Source organism: Rattus rattus, chromosome 1 (assembly GCF_011064425.1).
Source record: "Rattus rattus isolate New Zealand chromosome 1, Rrattus_CSIRO_v1, whole genome shotgun sequence".
Lineage (NCBI taxonomy): Eukaryota > Metazoa > Chordata > Mammalia > Rodentia > Muridae > Rattus > Rattus rattus.
This window is the reverse complement of record NC_046154.1, coordinates 138,572,357-138,597,736: the sequence shown is the minus strand read 5'-3', so window position 1 is coordinate 138,597,736 and position 25,380 is coordinate 138,572,357. Positions and strand designations below refer to the sequence as shown.

General features: G+C 39.1%; 1 protein-coding gene across 1 annotated transcript in view; it reads right to left on the bottom strand.

The window, feature by feature from the left end:
- The window catches only part of LOC116903450 (igE-binding protein-like), a 51,385-nt gene extending 26,528 nt beyond the window's left edge, over positions 1 to 24,857 (bottom strand). Inside the window, exon 1 of the mRNA XM_032906041.1 lies at positions 24,774 to 24,857. Coding sequence (XP_032761932.1) covers positions 24,774 to 24,857 — 84 coding nt within the window. The remainder of the gene's footprint in view (positions 1 to 24,773) is intronic.
- Between the last annotated feature and the right edge of the window lie 523 nt (positions 24,858 to 25,380).

The window sequence follows — 25,380 nt, the reverse complement described above, 5'->3', positions numbered from 1 at the left end:
GGTAAGGCTGAATCTGGAAGGGGTATTTCTTGCTCTGAAGAGAGCAAGAGGGAAGGAGTGCCACCCAATCTGCACCAATTTCCATGGTCAATTTGGTCAGGGTCTCTTTTAGAGTTTTATTTATTTACTCTACCTGTCCTGAACTTTGAGGTCTGTAAATACAATGTAATTTCCAATCGACCTCTAAATACTTGGCCACACCCTGGCTTACCTTGGCAATGAAAGTAGGGCTGTTGTTTGACCAGATTACCTTTGGCACTCCAGACCTGGGGAAGATTTCTTCCAGTATCTTCTTGATGACTACCGAGGCCATCTCTTGCTTGGTGAGGAAAGCTTCTATCTATTCCTGAAAAGGCATCTACAAACACTAGGAGATACTTGTGATCATATTTTCCTGGTTTTTATCTCAGTGAAGTTCACTTCAACTTTCTACTAAACTCTCTAGGTCTCTTTGCCCTGTTTGCTTGCTAAGCAATCACTTACTGACATATCTTATATTGTTTTACTGCCTCTCTGGCTAAAATCTTAAAGTCTATTACATATACCTTAACTACTTGGACAAGCTTCTTACCTCCTAAATGAGTCCATTTGTGTATTTGGCAAAGTGAGTCTTTTGTTTGTTCTATGGGGAATATAGTTTTCCCTCAAGTGTGCCATTGTCTTTTTTTCTTAAGCAATTTGTGCCTTTTCTTCTGTTGTACATTCTAAGTGAGGTCATCCCTTAGTCCGATCCCAGTTCCCAGTGGCTGTCTCTTGCAGGCCTGTAACCAGGATAGGCTCCTGCATAGCCATTTCTGGAGCCACTTGATTTGCTTTGTTACTGCCCCATGCCACAGAATCTCTTCCCTCCTGATGTCCTGGGCAATGAATAATACTCACAGTTGCTGGCTTCATCAGGGCATCCAAGAGATGGCAAAGGCATCTGTGGTGCTGATGTGCTGGGGGGGTAGAGGTTCAGCCATCCTAGATGACATTTCTGTTGTCCACCATGGCAGCACCCACTGATCTCTGACCTTCATGAAGAGAACTGTTCCCATCTGTGGACAAGGTAGCTTCAGCTTTCAGCAGGGGTCAATCGGTCAGTCACAGAGGTCTTCCCTCCACCCATGGGCTTCTGCCAGTGCTTGACGCTTGTGCTATGGTGGCTCCAGGTCAGGATTGGGCAGCAAGGTGACCAGATTGCCCCCAACAGGTGGAGAATCTAGTCCATGTCAGCTGACCAGTGGTCCCATCCTCTGGGACTTTTCATTTAAAGGCAAAACATCAGCCACTCTACCATAGTTTAAGTCCTGGATTGGGTGATAATTGTTAGTGACCAGCTGGCAGGAGCGATGTGTTCCAGGCAAAACGGCACTAAGCCACACATCTCCCAGCATCAGGTACTGGTACACTGAGACAAGTCTTAAGCTCCACATACACAGTCTACAGATATGCATACACATGGCCTCACCCAGCCATTTCAGCCCACACAAGCCATTTTGGAGAGCAAATTTCTCATGAGCAAGGGATAGGAGCAGTCAGGAATGACCATGAACTAGTGGGTTACCCGGCTCACGCCAAGTTCCACTGTTCTTTGGGTAGTCCATAAGTATTGTTTGTTGCCAGTAGCCCCCTGTACCCAAGGTCTTTGATGGATACTGGCCCACTGTGGCATAGGAGCACAGAGCGTTGGGTCCCTGTATCCACAAAACAACTGGGCGGGCTTCCCTTCTATCTTTGCACATAGCCAGCACTCTAGGACCGAGAGACTCTCCAGTGGCCCCTCTTGTTCTTTCTGGGGCAGTCCCTGACCCAGTGTCCTTTTTCTTTGCATTAGGCACACTGATCTTTAGCCAGGAATTCTCTTCTGTTGCCAGGTACTGTCTTCCTAGGTTCCCTAACTACTGTGGCCAGTATATGTTCCTCTCTTGTCTTTTATCTCTCTTTAGCTCTCTAGCTTCCTCTACTTTTTGTCTCTTTTCTTCCCTAGCTTTCTGCTCTTTTTGTCTTCTTTCTTTCTTCCTTTCTTTCTCTCTCTCCCTCTCTCTCTTCCTTCCTTCCTTCCTTCCTTTCTTTCTTTCTTTCTTTCTTTCTTTCTTTCTTTCTTTCTTTCTTTCTTTCTTTCTTTCTTTCTTTCCTTCTTTTTTCAGTCTCTCTGTCTGCATCTTACAGCTACTAGGTGCTGTCCACTTTTGTGCACAGACCCTGAACCACACATCAACCTTATTTTCTCTGCAACTTACAGTAATTCTCTCAGCAACTTCGCTTAACCCTTCAAGTTTCTGCAACTTTTTCTTCGTATCTTTTCCTTACTTTAGCCAAATTGGTGGGGCGTTTTTTCAGCCCCTCAGAGACCCACCATTGGAGTCTGACGGTAGACCTGGTGCTCCCTACCTTCAGGCGTATTGAAGTCAACAGGCATAAGTGAGGGCCTTCCATCCCTGTCTAGAACATTTTTTTCTGGCCTCTAGTAGGATTCTGTATTTCCTGTAACAGCTACTAACAAGCATCTCAAGTGGGATGGTGAGAAAACAAGAAAAGAGTCCAGAAAATAGAGGTCTGCCGAAGAGGACAAATAGCATTAAGTCACACAGAAAGACAATCAAAAGATTAACAAACAGAAGTGTGCACAAAAACAAAAAACCAGCGGATGCAACGAGATCACCACAAAACTGAACTGATTTAGAAGCGAGCTTCCGTGAGCTCACCAACGACAGATGAAGGAGCGCAGATTCCACATCATTCTTTCTTCTCAACCACAGACAGATGAAGGGGAGCAGATTCCACTTCACTCCTCCTTCCCAAGGGGACACCAAAGACAGATGAAGGAGAGCAGATCAAAAATAATGGTTAAGTCAAAGGTGCCTTCTTGAGGCCAGCCAATATGAAATGCCGGCCACTCCAAGGAGCAAAAAGTCTGCCACGCCCATACATATACAGCCACCCAATTAGACAAGATGGATGAAGCAAAGAAGTGCAGACCAACAGGAGCCAGATGTAGATCGCTCCTGAGAGACACAGCCAGAATACAGCAAATACAGAGGCGAATGCCAGCAGCAAACCACTGAACTGAGAATAGGAACCCCCGTTGAAGGAATCAGAGAAAGAACTGGAAGAGCTTGAAGGGGCTCGAGACCCCTTATGAACAACAATGCCAAGCAACTAGAGCTTCCAGGGACTAAGCCACTACCCAAAGACTATACATGGACTGACTCTGGACTCTGACCTCATAGGTAGCAATGAATATCCTAGTAAGATCACCAGTGGAAGGGAAGCCCTTGGTCCCTAAGACTGAACCCCAGTGAATGTGATTGTTGGGGGAAGGCGGCAATGGGGGAGGGTGGGGGGAACACCCATAAAGAAGGGAGGGGGAGGGATTAGGGGGATGTTTGCCCTGAAACCGGGAAAGGGAATAACATTCAAAATGTAAATAAGAAATACTCAAGTTATTAAAAAAAAATAAAATAAAAGTCTGCCACGGTACAAATTGTGTGCTCTAGCAGTCCAGTGGTCTAAAGAGGAGTCCCATCATCAAAGTCACAAGTAACACAAAACAAAGACCTAAGACACACAGACAAAGACCACTCTGGAAATACAGAAGGCGAGAAGGGTGGGTCTTTTCTCCAACTCAGGAGAATCACCGAATCCTCACCGGCACCCAGATGGCTGGGAGGAAAACGGGTCTCTTCCCCAATCCAGGAGAATTACCGAGTCCTCACCAGCACCCAGATGGGAATCTCCCAGGCGTCCCTGGGGTTCCCCTAGACCTCCTGGGACGTCTCCCAGGGCAGCACAATCGGTGAGCCCCTGGCACATCTACCGCTCACACTCCTGAGACACAAGCCTCCCTCTCAGCCCGAGATGGGAGCGACTGCAAAACCAGAACTCCAGAACTCACGAGCAAATACAGACCCAGAATAGTAAATACAGACCCAGAGTTTAGCTGGCACAAAACACAGACACAGACAAAGACACAGACGCTATCTCACCTCCTAGTGGGTCTTCGGAGATGAGGGTGGTCACTGATCCCGGACAAGCCCCCAAATGAAAGATCCCCAGAGCGGGGATACCCTCACTCAAGTCTTGGGATGATGCGACACCCCCCCCCCAAGAACTCACGTGAGACCATCCTTGCTGCAATAAATATGAGGTTTATTGATAGGAACCAGTACACTGGGGTCAAGACTCATATCCCACGCAGGGGCACAGGAGTTCAACCAAATTGACCCATTCTTATCTCCCTCTACAAAGCTTAAGTCCAAGTGGATCAAGGACCTCCAGATTAAACCAGGTACACTCAAACTAATAGAAGAAAAAGTGGGGAAGACTCTCAAACATATGGGCACTGGGGAAAACTTCCTGAACAAAACACCAATGGCTTATGCTCTAAGATCAAGAATTGACAAATGGGACCTCATAAAATGTAATGCTTCTGTAAGGCAAAAGACACTGTCATTGGGACAAAACGGCAACCAATATATTGGGAAAAGATCTTTACCTATTCCTTAGTTTCTATTGTTATATCTCCCTTTTCATTTCTGATTTTGTTAATTTGGATATACTCTCTGTGCCCCCTGGTTAGTCTGACTAAGGGTTTTTCTACCTTGTTGATTTTCTCAAAGAAACAGCTCCTGATTTTGTTGATTCTTTTTTGTATAGTTCATTTTCTTTCTACTTGGATGATTTCAGCCCTGAGTTTGATTATTTCCTGCATTCTATTCCTCTTGGGTGTATTTGCTTATTTTTGTTCTAGAGCTTTCATGTGTGCTGTCAAGCTGCTAGTGTATGCTCTCTCGAGTTTCTTTTTGGAGGCACTCAGAGCTATGGGTTTTCTTCTTAGCATTGCTTTCACAAGTCTGGGTATGTTATACCTTCATTTTCATTAAATTTTAAAAAGCTTTAGTTTTTGTTTTTATTTCTTCTTTGGCCAAGTTGTCATTGAGTAGAGTGTTGTTCAGCTTCCATGGATATGTGGGATTTCTGGTGTTTTTTTCGTTTGTTTGTTTATGTTGTTTTGTTTTTTGGTTTGTTGTTGTTGTTGTTGTTATTGAAGACCAGTCTTCGTGAATGGTGCTCTGATAGGATGCATGGGATTATTTCAATCTTCTTGCATCTCTTGAGGCCTGTTTTGTGACCAATTATATGGTCAATTCTGGAGAAGTTACCATGAGGCGCTGAGAAGTATATTCTTTTGTTTTAGAATGAAATGTTCTATAGATGTCTGTTAAATCCATTTGGTTCATAACTTCTGTTAGTTTTACTGCGTCTCTGTTTAGTTTCTGTTTCTCTGATCTGTCCATTGATGAGAGTGGGGTGTTGAAATCTCCCGCTATTTTGTGTGAGGTGCAATGTGTGCTTTGAGCTTTAGTTAAGTTTCTTTTATGAATGCAGGTGCCCTTGCATTTGGAGCATAGATATTCAGAATTGAGAGTTCATCTTGTTGGACTTTTTCCTTGGTGAATATGAAATGTCCTTCCTTATCTTTTTTGATTACTTTTGGTTAAAAGTTGACTTTATTCAATATTAGAATGACTACTCCAGCTTGTTTCTTGGGACTATTTGCTTGAAAATAATGTTTTTCAGCCTTTTACTCTGAGGTAGTGTTTATCTTTGTCACTGGGGTGCGTTTCATGTATGCAGCAAAGTGCTGGGTCCTGTTTATGTATCCAGTCTGGTAGTCTATGTCTTTTTATTCAGGAATTGAGTCCATTGTGTTAGGAGATATTAATGAATAGTGATTGTTCTTTTCTGTTATTTTTGTTTTTAGTGGTGGAAGTATGTTTGTGTGGCTATCTTCTTTCGAGTTTGTTGCAAGGAGATTACTTTCTTGCTTTTTCTAGGGTGTAGCCTCCCTCCTTTTGGAGTTTTCCATCTATTATCCTTTGTAGGGCTGGATTTGTGGAAAGATACTATGTAAATTTGGTTTTGTCATGGAATATCTTGTTTTTTTTCCATCTATGGTAATTGAAAATTTTGCAGGATATAGTAGCCTGGGTTGGCATTTGTGTTCTCTTAGTGTCTATGTGCCATCTGTCCAGGATCTTCTGGCTTTCATACTCTCTGGTGAAAAGTCTGGTGTAATTTTAATAGGTCTACCTATATATTTTATTTGACCTTTTCCCCTTACTGGTTTTAATATTCTTTCTTTGTTTTGTGAATTTTGTGTTTTGATTATTAAGTGATGGAAGAAATTTCTTTTCTGGTCCAAAGTATTTTTATGACTATTGCTCTGTAATACTGCTTGAAGTCAAAGATTGTGATTCCCCCAGAAATTCTTTTATTGTTGAGGAGAGTTTTCCCTATCTTGGGTTATTTGTTATTCCAAATCAATTTGCAAATTGCTTTTTCTATCTCTGTAAAGAATTGAGTAGAAATTTTGATGGGAATTGCACTGAATTTGTACATTGCTTTTGGCAAAATGACCATTTTTACTATATCAATCTTGCCAATCTATGAGCACGGAAGATCCTTCCATCTTCTGTGATCTTCCTCAATTTCTTTCTTCAGAGACTTGAAGTTCTTGTCATACAGATCTTTCATTTGCTTGGGTAAAGTCACACCAAGATATTTTATATTATTTGGGACTATTGTGAAGGGTGTAATTTCCTTAATTTCTTTCTCAGCCTGTTTATCCTTTGAGTAGAGGAAGGCTACTGATTTGTTTGAGTTAATTTTATACTCTGACATTTTGCTGAAGTTGTTTATCAGGTTAAGTAGTTCTCTGGTGGAAGTTTTGGGGTCATTGAAGTACACTATCATTTTATCTGAAAATAGTGATATTTTGATTTCTTCCCTTCCAATTTGTATCCTTTGACCTCCTTTCAATGTCTGATTGCTCTGGCTAGGCCTTTGAGTACTATATTGAATAAGTAGGCAGAGAGTGAGCAGCCTTGTGTAGTCCCTTATTTTAGTGGGATTGCTTCAAGTTTCTCTCCATTTAGTTTGATGTTAGCTATTGGTTTGCAGTATATTGCTTTTACTATGTTTAGGTATGGGTCTTGAATTCATGAACTTTCCAGGACTTTTATCATGAAGGGGTGTTGAAGTTTGTCAAATGCTCTCTCAGCATCTAATGAAAGGATCGTGTGGTTCTTATTTTTGCGTTTGTTTGTATAGTGGATTACATAGATGGATTTCTGTATATTAAACCATCCCTGTATCCCTGGGATGAAGCCTACTTGATCATGATGCATGATCATTTTGATGTGTTCTTGGATTCAGTTTGCAAGAATTTTATTGAGTATGTTTGCATCAATATTCATAAGGGAAATTGGTCTGAAGTTCTCTTTCTTTGTTGTGTCTTTGTGTGGTTTTGGTATAAGAGTAATTGTGGCTTCATAGAAGGAATTTGGTAGTGCTCAATCTGTTTCAATTTTGTGGAATAGTTTGGACAGTATTGGTATGAGGACTATGAATGTCTGATAGAATTCTGCACTGAATACATTTGGACCTGGGCTCTTTTTGGTTGGGAGACTTTTAATGACTGCTTCTATTTCTTTAGGAGTTATGGGTTTGTTTAGATAGTTTATTTGTTCCTGATTTAACTTTGGTACCTGGTATTTGTCTAGAAAAGTGTCCACTTCCTCCAGCTTTTCCAGTTTTTTTTGAACATAGGCTTTTGTAGTAGGATCTGATGATTTTTTAAATGTCTTAAGATTCCATTGTTTTGTCTCCCTTTTCATTTCTGTTTTTGTTAATTCAGGTACACCTCTGTGATGTCTGGTTCGTCTGGCTAAGGGTTTATCTATTTTGTTGATTTTCTCAAAGAACCACCTCCTGGTTTTGTTGATTCTTTATATAGTCCTTTTCATTCCTACTTGGTTGATTTCAGCTCTGAGTTTAATTATTTCCTGCCTTCTACTCCTCTTGGGTTTATTTCTTTTTGTTCTAGAGCTTTTAGGTGTACTGTCAAGCTGTTGACATATGCTCTCTCCTATTTCTTTTTGCAGGCACTCAGAGCTATGAGTTTTCCTCTTAGTACCTCTTTCATTGTGTCCCATAAGTTTGGGAATGTTGTATCTTCATTTTCATTAAATTCTAAGAAGTCTTTAGTTTCTTTCTTTATTTCTTCCTTGTCCAAGTTGTCATTGAGTAGAGCATTCTTAAACTTCCATGTATATGTTGGCTTTCTACCATTATTGTTGTTATTGAAGATGAGTCTTAGTGTGTGGTTATCTCATAGGATGCATGGAATTATTTCTATCTTCCTGTATCTGTTGAGGCCTGTTTTGTGACCAATTATATGATCAATTTTGGAGAAGGTTCCATGAGGTGCTGAGAAGAAGGTATATCCTTTTGTTTTAGGATGGAATATTCTATAAATATCTGTTAAATCCATTTGGTTCATAACTTCTGTTAGTTTCTCTATGTCTCTGTTTAATTTCTGTTTCAATGATCTGTTCAGTGATGAGAGTGGGGTGTTGAAATCTTCTCCTATTATTGTGTAAGGTACAATGTGTGCTTTGAGCTTTAGTCAGGTTTCTTTTATGAACATAGGTGCCCTTGCATTTGGTGCATAGATATTTAGGATTGAAAGTTCATCTTGGTGGATTTTTCTTTTGATGAATATGTAGTATCCTTCCTTATCTCTTTTAATGTTTTTTGGTGGAAAGTCAGTTTTATTTGATATTAGAATGGCAACTCCAGCTTGTTTCCTTGGGCCATTTCCTTGGAAAGTTGTTTTCTAGTCATTTACTCTGAGGTAGTGTCTGTCTTTGTCTCTGAGGTATGTTTCCTGCATGCAGGAAAATGCTGGGTCCTCTTTACATATCCATTTTGTTAGTCTATATCTTTTTATTGGGGAATTGGATCTGTTGATGTTGAAAGATATTAAGGAATAGTGAGTATTGCTTCCTGTTATCTTCATTGTTAGAGGTGGAATTATGTTTGTTTGTCCCTCTTTTTGTTTTCATTGCAAGGAAATTATACTCTGCTTTCTGTATGGTGTAGTTTCTCTTCTTCTGTTTGTGTTTTCCATCTATTATCCTTTGCAGGGCTGGATTTGTAGAAAGATATTGTGTAAATTTGGTTTTGTCATTGAATATCTTGGTTTCTTCATCAATGTTAATTGAGAGTTTTGCTGGATTGAGTAACTTGGGCTGGCATTTGTGTTCTCTTAGTGTCTGTATGACATCCGTCTAGGATCTTCTGGCTTTCGTAGTCTCTGGTGAGAAGTCTGGTGTAATTCTTATAGGTCTTCCTTTATATGTTACTTTACATCTTTCCCTTATTGCTTTTAATATTCTTTCTTTGTTTTGTGCATTTGGTGTTTTATCTATTATGTGACGGGAGGAATTTCTCTTCTGGTCCAATCTATTTGGAGTTCTGTAGGCTTCTTGTATGTTTATGGGCATCTGTTTCTTTAGCTTAGGGAAGTTTTCTTCTATAATTTTGTTGAATATATTTACTGGCCCTTTAAGTTGGGAGTCTTCACTTTCTTCTATACCTATTATCCTTTGGTTGGATCTTCTAATTGTGTCCTGGATTTCCTGTATGTTTTGGTCTAGGAACTATTTCTGTTTTACATTATCTTTGACAGTTTTGTGTCAATGTTTTCTAGTATCTTCTGCCCCTGACATTCTCTCTTCTATCTTTTGTATTCTGTTGTTGATTCTTGTATCTACAGCTCCTTGTCTCTTCCTTTGGTTTTCTATATCCAGGATTATCTCCCTTTGTTCTTTCTTTATTTTTTCTATTTCCATTTTCAATTCCTTCACCTGTTTGATTGTGTTTTCCTGTAATTCTTTCAGGGATTTTTGTGTTTCCTCTCTAAGGGCTTCTACTTGTTTTCCTGCATTTCTCTAAGGGAGTTCTTTATGTCTTTCTTAAAGTCCTCCATAATTATCAAAAAATCTGATTTTAAGTCTAAATCTTGCTTTTCTTGTGTGTAAGAATATCCAGTATTTTCTTTGGTTGGAGAACTGTGCTCTGATGATGCCAAATAGTCTTGGTTTCTGTTGCTTAGGTTTCTGCACTTGCCTCTAGCCATTGGGTTGTTTCTGGTGTTTGCTTGTCTTGCTTGTTTTCTGACAGTGACTTGACCCTCCTATAAGCCTCTGTGTCAACACTCCTGCAGAACTGTTTTTCTGTTTTCTTTCAGCCTTTCCTGAGAACAGGTGCTTTGATTTCAGGTGTGTTGGTGTTGCTAGAGACTGTCTTCTTGCTCTAGGGGTGGGCAGGTAACAAAGAGTCCTGCCCTTGACTGCTCATGTAGGTCCTTGTACCCAGGGGGCACAGTTGGCACTATGCTATTCTCTCTTGGGTGTGGACTGTGGGCAGAGGGTAGTCTCCTCTGACTTCTGAGGAGTGTCCACACTTCTGAGGTTCCAGCTCTCTTCCCCACGGGATTTGGGTACAGGGAGTTGTTTGGCTGGGTGCAGCTCAGAACTGTGGGTACCGGCACTGTCTTTTCCTATATCCCTGTGTCCAGAGGCACTGTGCAGTTTTCCCTTGGACTAGTTATGTAGGCCGAGGTGTGCAGAGGTGGCAGTCTGCCCTTCGGCCTTAGGATGTCTGCACTCCTGGCTGGTGTGCTCTTTTCCCCATGGGATTTGGGTCTGTAAGTCTTGCTAGAATACTTAATATATTAGGCTGTTGCAAAATTTCCCTGACTGTGCAAATCCCTTTGAAAATTTTATACCGTATTAGAGGAGGAAATAAATCAACTGTCTTATGCAGCTATAAAGCCTAAGAACAACAAAACTGACCTGAATGGCGACCCCTGAATTATGCAATAATGGCACTTATATTTGGGGATAACCCATGACTTTAAGGAACCCATGCATAGTACTATAAATCTAGTCAGAAACGTCTCAGATTCAGCCACATCCTAAAATACAGCTCCAGGCTCCTCTAACTGATTCTGAAGTAACCAGAGTAAATGCTCCTTTCACATTCTTAGAGGTGCTCCTTTGGGGTCCATGACCTATTTGACAAATTCCCACCTACTGTTCTCACTACTAGTGGTTTCTCTTCCTCAGCTATGGCAAAATAAGGGACCTGGCACCCAGGAAGGCCACATATCCAGCACAAGGATCATGCAAAGCTAGACCTCTCACTCAGAGTCAATCCTCCATTTTAGACATGTTCAAGAACTTCCATAGCTGCTTTCCACTAGCGAAAGCATCAAATCCTATACAAATATATCTCCAAGCTATGGTAAGATTTAGTTTATAAATTCAGTATAGTAATACAAGCATAATCACAAAATAGAATAATTAAAATAACATACTATAAGCTTGAAAATTCAAGGCTAACAATATTAAGTTTTTCAGGTTATAGTTTGCTGGGAATAATTGAAACTATGTAAAGTGTGACTGAAGATGTGGAGGGTGGCTGAAATTATATAGATAAAAACTTTAAGGGGACAAAATATACTTAAAACAAACTTAACTTTTAGGAGGTTTCATCAGTCATTAGCTGTTTTTGGTTCTTTGTCTAGGGATGAGACATTGTGAGATTTCCTCCTTCCAGATTAACATGTCTATTATTGTTATTGCCATTGTTCAGGTCTTGTTTTGTTAGCTATATTTTTGTGGTGCCATGAGTGGGACTTTCCTATTATCTGTAGCACAACAGAATTTCTCTGGCTCTTCTGGTCTATCCACTCTTTTATCATGTCCCCTGAGCCTTATGTACAGGAATTAGGTAGATGCGTCCATTGGAGTTGGGCATCATCATCACACAATCTTTGCATTATATCCAGTTTTTGGTTTTCTGTAGTAGTTTCTGGTCTCTTGCAAAGAGGAGTTTCTTTTGTGAGGCATGTGAGCTATGACTATTTGTTGGCATAAGGATATGCTTAGCAGTTAAGAATTACATTGTTCCAGTAAAGTGGTGGTAGTAGGCACGATTTCCCTCCTGTTGAATAGGTGGTAAGTTTAGTTAGACAGCTGTTGATTACCAAGAAGATATGAGTAATCTGAGTTTTGAAAAGGCTGTGAACCTGCCAATCATACTGGACAATCTGGCCTGACTTCAGGAGACAGGTGGACTGTGGCTCTGTGAGATTTTCTTTTGTTTATCATGGCACATTAGGTCCCTTCAGTTATATTGTTAGAATTCCATCAGAAAATAGTAAAACCTGGTGATTCAAGTAGCTTAATAAAGATACTATTTACAGAGATATGGGCAGGGCATGAGTAAGCTGCATGGGGAGATATGACTGAAAACAGCAGACTGCTTTGACACTTCTGGGCTTGAGATTGGCACAAACAGGGAGCATTAACAGAGTGAAAGACAAAGAGGCAATATGAAGACTACCCCTTGGAATGTAGTTAATCCTGTAGTACCCGTGCAGCCAGTGGCAACCTTCAGTGAGGGAACTAGAGATATGAAAAATCATCCAGGTACCATCTGCCATTGTCCTCTGCTTAGGTGAAGCTACATGGTGCCAGGGAGCAAAGCAGCCCGATGACGTTATTGGATTAGGTAGCATCTCCAGGTTACAAAACCAAGGAGAGAAGGATATGAGTTGGAGAGCGTAGTGAGTTCTTGCTAATAACCTAATATCATAGACTGAGTAGAAAGAAAAGAGATTGCCTAGGCTTGGAAGCCCTTGAAATCCACATGTCAAAAGGCTTGGTCATAAGCCTGTGGTGCTGTTAGAAAAGGTAGAACCTTATAAAAGTGGGGGCTGGTGAGAAGAACTTAGGCAACTGGAGGGCAGGCTTTTGAAAGGAATATTAGGAGCACAGTTCCTTCTTCTCTTTCTCTTTTGCTTTCTGGCTGCTGCTTGATAAGAAGCTTTTCCTATTATAAGTCCTAATATGGTGGACTTCCTTGCCACAAGCCCCAATGCAGTGGGGTCAACTAGTCATGGACTGACACTTTAGAAACTGTTGGAGTAAAAAAAAAATAACATTTTCTGCTCTCAATTTGTTATTTCAGATATTTGTGATTATAATTGAAAACTATCTGACCGGATCGTTAATTTTGGCTCACAGTTCTAATCTGAAGCCAAATAAATATATATCTTATAGTTACCTTTTCCATAGTCGTTTTGAGACAAATTTAGAAGAAACAGACCTATTCAAAGTGACCTTTGTTCTCATCCCATACTTCAGATAAACCCAGCAGCTTACCAATACACTAATTGCATAGATTATTTCATTGTTAAGGAGAGAGCGATAATTGCCACTTACAGTTCTCATGTGGTTTCACTTCAGTTTTTCAAAATGAGTATTAAATTTCAACATAAAAAAATCAAACACATTGATACACACCTTTAATTCCAGAGCTTGGGAGGCTAAGGCAGAAGAATCGAGAACAGCCTGAAACAGAATGAGATGTAGTCTGAGAAAAATCATCATGAGTGTTAATAGATACTCATGTAATCTATAAACCACATGCAAGCCACCTAGGGAGAACACGCAGCATGGAGACTCATCTGAGGGTTCCTTACAGGCCTGCAATGCACCAGAATGCTTGGAGAGAGGCTGGGCAATGCCACTTCAGATGTTACTTGACTTATTTCAAGGCAATGTTTTCTGACATCTGACATCATTTTGGTTTGCCCAGTCTTTAGAGTCTGGCTCCCTGTTCTTGGTGAGTAAGCTTGCTAGAGGCCTGTGACTTTGTGCTTTCACTCTGAATACCCTTTCACATTGGTATGGCCTAGAAGAATATTTGTTAGCTAAGTATTAAGGAGAAGATCTTGATCCTGTCTTGACTAATCATATCCTGAACTTGCTGCTCTGATTTTTCCAGTACAATGTGTTCATAGCCCAAAATTTGGCTTAGTTAATGGCCTTCCCAGCATTACTTGGTGTGCATTTTCATTTTGTCCCACTTTGATTGGGTGGGAAGAAAACTTATGATCAGGGTACATAGAAGACTGGAATTTGAAATCATTCATCTTTCCTTACTTTTTGGTATTCTTTTAAATAATTTTTACCTCCTACCTCAGATTGTACTGAGTCTAGAGTCGTCTCGTCTGTGACCCGAGCAGAGTCCTACAATGGGTATTAAGAGGAGGTTTGAGCTTATTGTTGATATCACTCAGTTTGAAATACTTGGAATAAATTGGGGAGGGAAGCACAAGGGTTTAAGAGTATACTTAGAAAATTTGAGAAGATTTTGCTTCTGAGAGGTATTAAGTAGCAAGTCTCTGAAGCAAACAGGATAAGGAGAATGACATTTGGTTTCCAGACATCTCCCCAGATGTTATTTGTCTTCTCTCTTGCAGTAGATAAGGATAATACAACAGCCTAGGATAATATTATGGTTATTACAGTAACAGTGCAGTCTTAAGCAAGTAATATCATGTCAGGTGCTCTAAATGGTGTAATAGTGTTACCCAATTTATAAGTTTGTTGTGAGAGAAAATGAGGTGATAGACGTCAAAGTTTAGGTGTGTTTGACATAGAGATAAAATCACTAAGAAAAAATTAACAGAATGTCAGTGATCTGTGGGATAACCTCACTCAAACACATAATGTAGTCTCCAAAGGAAGAGAAGAGATAAAATATGGTGGTCCCCAATTTTTTATGAGCAATCAAACTACAGATTCAAAAATCTACATTCTGAGAAATATAAATATAATTATTCTTAAGCCTCTCCCAAGCAAATTGTTTAAAACAACACATAAAAGAATTATTAAATAAGCATGCAGTGAGAAAATATATCTCACATATACAAGATAATAGATAAAGACAGTAGCACATATATTAGAAGAGGCATACATGCCCTGAAATAATGAAATAACTCTAAAGAACAGAATATCATAAACTCCATCATATAGGATGCATATACCCAGTGAAATTATTTTAAAGGACAAAGGTTACATAAACATTTTTTTCAGAAATATAAGGTAAGAGAATTTATTACTACTACATAAATTAGTCAAGAATCTGAAAGGTTTCTCTTCAAAAAACAGGAAAACTATAAAGAAAGAAACCAGTTGACATTTGCAATTCTAGCATCTGTCTATACTGCAGAATCAGTTTATTTCTTTTTCACTTTTCTGTTATTGGTGTTGTTTTATTACACTAAACGTTTGAGCCACACTTTTAAATAGAACTGGTAATAATGTATATCCTTGTTTTGTTGCATATTAACAAAGACATGTTTATAATTTTTAATTAGTATTTTTATTATAGATTTTAAAATAATCTTTAGCATGTACAAATCATTTTTAATTTGTACTTTGAGATCACTATTTCAAAAATGTAAATTTAATGCAAATCACCCAGATATTTTAGGATTTACTTTAATTGGTCTTGATGTATTATATTCTTCTCATTTCAATTATTCTTAGATGTGTGGTTTTCCATTGGCATGTGTTTGACTTACCAAGGAGTCTTAGAGAAAATTGTCTCTCACTCTCCCAGCAGCTAAAAATTGCCAGTAACTCCACATCTAGGGGTGGGACTTCATACTTAGCTCTAACTCTACTATGAAATTTTGTCTATCCTGGGCTTGCCCTTGTTTTGAGCGTGCTGTAGAAGCCTCTGTAAGTTCATATATGCAGCTGCCTTGTTGTATCCAGAAGACACCATTTCCTTGTAGTTATCCACTGTCTCTGAATCTTATACTCTTTCTGCTCCTCTGGTGCACAATGACACCTAAACTTTGGAAGCAGGAAGTATGGTATATATCTTCCACTTAAGGCTGAACATTCTGAAGTGTCTTATTCACTACAACCTCGCCAGTTGTGTGACTTTGTGCTAATCACCATAGACTGCAAATAGAAGCTTCTCAGACAAGTATTGAAAGCTGCATTGATAGATGAGTATAATGATGTCTTTAGGAGTTGATTTGAAAGTATTGTCATATGATAGACTAACAGTAGTAAGTTCTTCCCTAAGGGCCTATTTATATCTCTAGCCATAAATTCTTGATTCAACAATATAGGTTGCAAGTGGTGCATTAAATCCAAGCATAAACTAGTTGGTTACTCCCACAATATTTGTGCCACTATTATGCCCATGGGTATGCCTTGCCAGGCTGATCATTATTGTAGTTTTAAGGATTTACAGATGAGAGAGCTTGGTGTTTGTTTTTCTATTTGGGTAGCATCCATAACACCCTCCATTACTATGAAAAGTAGTCAGTAGGGACAAAGCTTCGGGGTGAGTACCAGCTTGGTTTACTCATGCTCTTTTTATATGACTGAAGTATGTGTTATATTCAGCAAAAAAGGTAAACAGAAACATTGGTAGTAGCTTGTAATGCTTGGAAGTCTATGAAACCTCGTTCTCCAACAACACCAAAAGTTGAAAATGATTCGTGGCCCTAGGTCTTTTATTTGTTACCCTCTGGTATCTATTAAAGGCATTGTTGCATTGTTATAGGGTAACTCAATTTGAATTCATTTATGTATGAGAGAAACACAAGTTTGCTGGCTACAATCAAGTAGACAAATGAATTTGACTTCATAAGCATAAGAGATAAGTAAGAAATTTAATAACAGAAAATTTAGTAAAGCAATAGGGACCTAAGTGCGAGCGGTATAAAAGGTCCTTAGAGAGATATTTGTAAAACATTGTAAGACATTAACATGAACCTAAAGGTACAGATATTTTTGCCTTCATGGGAATATTCATGTTCTAACATTGCTTATTCTATATAGATTAGTCTGTAGCTTGGTGCATACTTGGTCTATCAATAGAATGTTGGTTTTCATTGTGTGCTAAAGGCCACAGAATATGCATTTGACTCGTATTCCAATAAAGATATCAGGATTCTAAGATCACAAATTGTTTATGTCTGTCCCTCGCAAGAACTCATAAGTTCTTCAGTTTTGTAAACTGCGGCACCTTGCAGAGTAAATATTTGTAGGTTTTGAAATGAAAATTAGATTGGTATTTTGTCGTTGCTGTTTTGGTTAAGCTTCTATAGTAAAGTGTCACATACTGGGCATCTCAAAAACAGACAAAACACCACCCCCACTACCACCACCACCACCACCACCACCACCACCAAAACCACCAAAACCACCACCACCACCACCACCACCACCAAAACACCAACACCACCACCACCACCAAAACCACCACCACCACCACCACCACCACCACCACCACCACCAAAACCTGTATATATACAAAGGGATTAATAAGTTGAAATAAAGGGCAAACATTTTTGCTTACTTTTAAAAATCTTCATTAAAATATAATTGATCATTTATGGTAGAAAAATAACACCATGTTACAGAGTTTGTATCGTGTGTAAAAGTAAAGCATATAAAAACATGAAAGCAAGGAGGGTGCTCTGTGAAAGGTCCTGCATTATACTTAAAGCAATGCAATATTACTTAAAGCTGAAGTTCCACAAGTTTAAGAAAAGTCAGAAAAAGAAACAATTTGCTAATAATCTAATAAAAGAAATAAAGGAATAATTAAAAGTACTCAGTTCTGTCAAAGGCGGAGAATAAGTAGAATGGAGAATTAAATAAATAAACAACAACAACAACAACAATGAAATAACAGCATCTAGAAATAGAAAAATACGAACTCGTCTGTGTAAAGATATCGACTTCTGCATTAGAAAAGTCAGGGATCATCACATCGGATGAAGAAATTGGATTGCTGCATGCTCCATCTACTGGAGACTCTCTTTCCATGAGCACACATTCAGAAGAAAGGACACAAAGAGACCCAAGCAAAAGGGTGGGGAGAGACAGATTATCCCAAAAGTAGGTTTAGAAGCTATCATGGCTGTATTAATATCAGACAAAGCTGGTGCCTGAACAAGCAATAAAGAGAATCGTTTCAGAATAGTAACTAATCAAGAAATTACTGTCACCCCAAATGCTTACAGACACAAATGATGTGAAACCCAGTTACACTGCAAGGAGAAATAGGCAAATCTACAATCTCAGGGAGAGACTCATATCCACTCGTAGAATTCATCATGCATCATAGATTCTATTTTGTATTTTATTCCAGTAATAAAGGACTAGTTTAACAAGAAAGTCAGTATAAGCCTCTGAGACAGCTTTGTGGATAAAAAGTACTTGCTGTCTGTCCTAGTCTGACAGCATGACGTCAGCCCCCAGAACATGTGATGGAAAGAGATAAATGATAAAGGAGAGAAATGGAAGTTCACAAACATAGTATGGCATGCATGGACTCACAGGCACTCACACAGATATGCACACATGCACACACATACACTGCAAGTAAACAAATATATAAATAAATGTAACCTTCTATATCAACAGGCTAAAGGAGAAGGCTGTACTAAAATTTCAGTACACATTGTAAGCATGTCAATAAAAATGCAGCATCATTTTTCCTTCTTAAAATTTCTAGCAAATAAAAAACAGAAGGATACCTTTTCAACATATTAAGTGTAACTTCGGAAAACATGGCTAGCATAGTCATTTGTGCTGAAAGTCACATGCTTTGCTCTGAAATTTTAAGTCATATAAAGATGCTGATTGTCACTGCCTATAGAGATTGTAGCCAATGCAGTAAAACAAGAAAACAAAACAATATACACATATATTTGAAAGAGAGGATCCAAATGACCTATTCACAGATGACACTGTCCATGCAAAAACCCAAGGAGATGTACAAAAGGAGGAACTAAATGTGTAAACCAGAGTGACCCCTGTGGAAGGGCTGTCTCTTCAAAGGTTAGTCAGTTCCCACAATACCTTGTGTTTTTTCTGCTAGGCGTTGTCCTTAGGCCTGAAAGCGCAGTTGTCTTCTAGCCATCAAAACAGATGAATGATCGACACCTGCAGCTTTGTGGAGGAAGTTCAGTACAATTTTGTGTTTTGTCAGCACACAATTGTATTGGTGCTTCTGGAGCAAGATCGTTGCAGAGTCTTATGCTGGTTTTACTATTTTGCTGTTTGTTTTCCTGTTTCTGGAAAGAGTTTCTCCTCCCATCCTTTTTTCCCCTCCAGTCATGGAGTTTTGAATAATTATTTTACTATGTCTTACAAAAAAGGTTTATTTTCTTAATATGTATGTTTCTTAAACTGTCTCCATGTCAGACTGTTGAGTACTAGTTTGGGTAGATGTGAGGTTTTGCTTTGACTGCTCATCCATTGCTCACTTGCCCTTAAGAGGCAGATTCCAAAGTCCTCTATTCCATGCCACATCTGGTGCAGATCTTGCGGTCTGAACAGCTTCTGTCTCTGAATAGACAGCTTGTCTTTCACATGTGACAGTTTGCAGATTTCCTGCCTACCGATGGTGTAAGGTCAGATGTGGACTTAACTCATGTAGGCAGCTTGGCAGCCTCTTTATGTCTGTTATCTTTGAATAAAATTCTGTCTTCAGCATCAGACAGTTTTCAGCAGCTAGTTTTTTTTTTTAAATAAAAGCTTTAGTAAGACATTGTTGGCATACAATGCCATTCATTTTTTTAAATTGTATATTCAGTATTCATAGTATATTCACCAACTTGTGCATCTTACCCAACTAGTAGGCAGTTGAAGAAACAATGATCAGCTCCCTAAATGCCGTGTGAGCATCGGTGGTTACCCCCACAGTTGTATCATTACCATGCTATCATGCTCCATCTGCCCAGTCTACCAACCGCAGCAAATACTAACCTGTGTTTGGTATTTTTGAAATTGCTTTATCTATTTTAGAAAATAGGTGAGTTATTGAGCACTAAGGAATTGAGTGGGTATTTTATAGAAATGGAGCTTTTTTTGATGGCTTTCGTGCTGCCCTTCTATGCAGTACAGCAAGTTTGAGGTTCATTCCTGATGCAACATCCGTCAGCATCCCCTCCTTTATTGATGAACGATTTTGTGCTTTTGGACATGCTACATTTTGTTTGCTCACTTGCTGGTTTTATGGGCACCTGCCTTGTCTTCACTTTGTATCTACTGTAACATCATGACAGCATCACGATAGCTTTCCCCTTTAATGCTAATTGGTTTATTATCAACTCGTTATGAATGGATAGAATCTTTAACGATAACTAGCTAAAATTCGCCCTGTTTAGGGGGCTGGTGGGATGGTCCAGTGGGCAAAAGTATGTACTGCACAAGCCTGATGACCTGAGTTTAATCCTTGGAGGGAACACTCTGCAGGCACCAATTGACACCATCACTCAGACCCATGCACAATAATAATAAGTAAATAAAATCTTATTTAATCAGGTTCTTTAATGTCTATGCACATCATTTATTGCTAAAACTCCTTTTCACGTTTGATAAATAAATTATTTGTTTTAAAAAGCTCCTCTGGTGCTGGAGAGGGGGCTGTGCTGGCAGACTAGCTATGGAGCATGTCTGTAAATACGTTCCTGGACACACCTCGTCCTACATAATTTTCTGTATGCCCCCTGATGAAGAAGTAAAGCACGTGCCAGGAGCTTAGTGTCAGGGCAGAAGACATGAAATTGAAAGCACACAATAATTATACACACACGCCATTACTTACACTCCCCTTGAAACAAAAGACATTCCCGTCTTTATGTCTTTAGAAACATTGAGAATCAGTTCCATGTTGTTTTGTATTTGCCACCGGTCAGGAGTCAAGCCACTGCCACCTTTCGCCTATGTCTCTCAGTATTTGTTCTTAAGCTCTTCAGCATTTCACCGTGTTGCTTGTATGAAGTAGTATCTGCCTATCCCTCCCATTACTCCTTCAATAGTTTTGCAGTCATGGCTCAGAAACAGCCTTTACTCTCTTTGGAGCCTGAGTTCCGTGGGTGGCTTAGCCTACGGTCAAGTCCAACCTTTCTACATTGCAACACAGCATTGTCATCTACAGAGGTCACGCTAAAGAATTACAAAATGCAGTTAAAAATTTCACACAGTATCCATCTTATAATGTTTTAAGTTGGGGTTCCCACTTGTAGCCAACCCAGAGTACATGAAGCCCATTGGTAGGAGGATGAAGATGCCTGGCTAAGCCTGGGACTTTATCTGCACTTGCTGCTCCTACCTTCCAGACACCCTGATACATTCTGATAAACAGCCTTCACATTCTTTATCCTCTTCTAGAAATGAGAGAGACCTTACTGACTGACTTCGGTTGCCAAAAAGAAGTGAAGGAGGTGGCTTTACCAGACACTCCTCATGTTTTTATACTGTAACTTATCACTCATACTTCAGTCTTTCTGTGCACAATTATGTCTTTTAAATCAAAACACTTCACATATATCTGCTACAATTCTTGGTGGTGACATCGATTCTCGGTGATGCTTGCTGAACACCCTTAGTAAGCAACATCTCTTTGCACAAACTGGTGGTAAGTTAATCTTATGCTTTGATAAAAACAAGCCCATCATGAAGCAACACTATCACAGCGAGGCAAAATAATAAATTATCAAGTAAAGACCTTGTCCCTTGGGAGCTGTGATGAGCAAACCTAACTATACTGGACAGTGCCCACAGGCAAGGCGGGCACATGGATGCTACAAGATGTGTCGCCAGAAGCTAAGTCAGAAATGGCTTTGCCAGTGCAGTCAGTTTGCAGTGCTTGACTCATGGAAAATGAAATGCTTTGACTTCATGGTTTTAAATTCTGACCAAATTGTATCAGTTTCCCGTCACTTCGATCCTTGATCAGCATTACTTAACCCTGTGAGAGAATAAGGACAGAACACTAATTCACAGCCAGGAATGTGAATCAGTACAGAATTTTTAGAGGTATGTGGTAATAATTTAAGTATTTTAAATACAATAAATATTAAATATATGTATTCCTTGATTTGGCAATTTTACTTTCAGGAGTTAATCCTATGTAATTTCTTCATGACTAACACACACAGGCACACACACACACTGGCACACATACACACACGAGAGAGAGAGAGAGAGAGAGAGAGAGAGAGAGAGAGAGAGAGAGAGAGAGAGAGAGAGAATCCAACCCACATGTAGCTAAGGTTAGCTATGAATGGGGTCCAGCACAAAATAGAAGCTTAAAACATTATGAGATTCCTATTTCTTTTTAATGCAAGTCAGGAAGGGTGTGCATCCCTAAGGGAGGAAAGGTAGAGGAATTTCAAAAGAAGTTGGGAAAAGGAAACTATAATTAGGTATAATTAGATTTCATAGAAGGAATTGGGTAGTGCTCCGTCTGTTTCTATTTTGTGGAATAGTTTGGACAGTATTGGTATGTAGTCTTCTATGAAAGTGTGGTAGAATTCTGCACTATACCCATCTAGTCCTGGGTTCTTTTTGTTTGGGAGACTTTTAATAACTGCTTCTATTTCTTTAGGAATTATGGGACTGTTTAGATGGTTTATGTGATCCTGATTTAACTTTGGTACCTGGTATCTGTCTAGAGAATTATTCATTTCATCCAGATTTTTCAGTTTTGTTGAATATAGGCTTTTGTGGTATGATATGATGATTTTTTGAATTCTGTTGTTATGTCTCCCTTTTCAATTTCTGATTTTGTTAATTTAGATACTATCTCTGCCCTCTGGTTAATCTGGCTAAGGGTTTATCTATCTTGTTGATTTTCTTAAAGAACCAGCTCCTGGTTTCGTTGATTCTTTGTATAGTTCTTTTTGTTTCTACTTGGTTTATTTCAGTCCTGAGTTTGATCATTTCCTGCCTTCTACTCCTCTTGGGTGTATTTACTTCTTTTGTTCTAGAGCTTTTAGGTGTGCTGTCAAGTTGCTAATTTATGCTCTCTCCAATTTATTTTTGGGGGTACTCAGAGCTATGAATTTTCCTTTTTGTGTCCCATAAGTTTGAGTATGTTATGGCTTCATTTTTATTAAATTATAAATTATAAAAGTCTTTAATTTCTTTCTTTATTTCTTCCTTGACCAAGTTATCACGGAGTAGATCATTGTTCAACTTCCATGTGTATGTGGCCTTTCTTTAGTATTGTTGTTATTGAAGACCAGCCTTAGTCTGTGGTGATCTTATAGGATTCATGAGATTATTTCAATCTTCTTTTATCTGTTGAGGCCTATTTTGTGATCAATTATATGGTCAATTTTGGAGAAGGTACCATGAGGTGCTGAGATGAAGGTATATTCTCTTGTTTTAGGATAGAATGTTCTATAAATATCTGTTAAATCCATTTGGCTCATTCTGTTAGTTTCTCTGTGTCTCTGTTTAGTTTGTGTTCCCCTGATCTGTCTTCTGATGAGAGTGGGGTGTTGAAATCTCCCACTATTATTGTGTTAGGTGAAATGTGTGCTTTGAGCTTTAGTAAGATTTCTTTTATGAATGTAGGTGCCCTTGCATTTGGAGCATAGATATTTAGGATTGAGAGTTCATCTTGATGGATTTTTCCTTTGATGAATATGAAGTGTCCTGTCCTTTGTTATCTTTTTTGATAACTTTTTGTTGAAAGTCGATTTTATTTGATATTAGAGTGCCTACTCCAGCTTGTTTCTTCAGACCATTTGCCTGGAAAAAAATTTGCAGCCTTTTACTCTGAGGTAGTGTCTGTCTTCGTCATTGAGGTGTGTTTCCTGTTTGCAGCAAAATATTGGGTCCTCTTTGTGTATCCAGTCTGTTAGCCTAGATCTTTTTATTGGGGAATTGAGTCCATTAATGTTAAGAGATATTAACAAATAGTGATTGTTGTTTCCTATTATTTTTGTTGTTGGAGGTGGAATTATGTTTGTGTGTCTTCTTTTGGTTTTGTTGCAAGAAGATTACTTTCTTGTTTTTTATAGGGTGTAGTTTCCCTCCTTGTGTTGGAGTTTTCCATCTATTATCCTTTTTAAGGTTGGATTTGTGGAAATTTGATTTTGTCATAGAATATCTTGGTTTCTCAATCTATATTAATGGACTGTTTTACTGAATATAATAGCCTGGGCTGGCATTTGTGTTCTCTTAGGGTCTGTATGATTTCTGCCCAGAATGTTCTTTCATAGTCTCTGGTGATAAGTTTGGTGTAATTTTTATAGGTCTGCCTTTATATGTCACTTTACATCTTTCCCTTACTGGTTTTAATATTCTTTCTTTGTTTTGTGCATTTGGTGTTTTGACTATTATGTGACAGGAGGAATTTCTTTTCTGGTCCAATCTGTTTGGAGTTCTGTAGGCTTCTTGTATGTTTATGGGTATCTCTTTCTTTAGGTTAGGAAAGTTTTCTTCTAATTTTGTTGAAGATATTTACTGGCCCTTTAAGTTGGGAGTCTTCACTCTCTTCTATACCTATTACCCTTTGGTTTGATCTTCTCATTGTGTCCTGGATTTCCTGGATGTTTTCGGTTAGGAGATTTCTGCATTTTACATTATCTTTAATGGCTGTGTCAATGTTTTCTATGGTATATTTTGTCCCTGAGATTCTCTCTTCTATCTCTTGTATTCTGTTGGTGATGCTTGCATCTGACTTCTGATTTCTTTCCTAGGTTTTCTATCTCCACACTTGTCTCCCTTTGTGCTTTCTTTATTGTTTCTATTTCCATTTTAAAGTCCTCGATGGTTTTGTTCAATTCCCTCACTTGTTTGGTTGTGTTTTCCTGTAATTCTTTAAGGGATTTTCATGTTTCCTCTTTAAGGGCTTCTATTTGTTTACCTGTGTCGTCCTGTATTTCTTTACAGGAGTTATTTATGCCTTTTTTAAAGTCGTCTACATCATCATGATTAAATCCAAATCTTGCTTTTCCTATGTGTTTGGATATTCAGTATTTGCTGTGGTGGGAAAGCTGGGCTCTGATGATGCCAAGTCATCTTGGTTTCTGTTGCTTATGTTCCTGTACTTGCCTCTTGCCATCAGGTTGTCTCTGGTGTTAGCTTGTCTGGCTGTCTATGACAGTGGCTTGACTGTCCTGTAAGTCTGTGTGTCAGCACTCCTGTAGATCTGTTTTCTTTCAGTCAGACTTGGGAACAGAGAGCTGCCTCTAAGTTTGTGTGTCCTGAGTCCTCCAGGTGGGTTACTTGGAGCAGAAGAGTTGGTCTTACCTCTGCTCTCAGCTGTGTCAGTGCTCCAGGCAACTGGCTCTCGGTTCTTGGTATGGGCAGGGTCCTGCCTTTGACTGCTTCCATGTTCCTATGCAGAGGGCATTAGGCAGGTTTCTCTTGGGCCTGGAACATTAGCAGACGTAGTGGTCTCCCCTGAGCTCTCAGGATTATCTGTACTTCTGAGAGTCCAGCTCTCTTCCCCATGTGATCTGGGTATAGAGAGCTGTGTGTTTGGTTCAGTTTTGGGCACAGGCACAAACCAGAAGTCTCCTGTCTCAGACGACTTGTGTTTTATGTGTCTTGTGGCCACCAGGTGGGTTACTTGGAGTAGAAGAGTTGGTCTTACCTCTGCTCCCAGGTGTGTTTGTGCTCCTGGGGACTGTTTTTTTCATGAATTTTTTCTTACTCACTTAATTATATAGTTCTTGAATATGAAGTATGTAAATTACCTCATGTCATATGTCAAATGTTGGAAACAATTGGTTATGCATAAGAATATTTATTGAAATACTTTTGTAATATTAATATGAAAAATTATTTGTTGAAAAGTTGTTAAAAGGAATAATACATGCTACACAATATTGATACAATAGTTAGCACCAAGTCA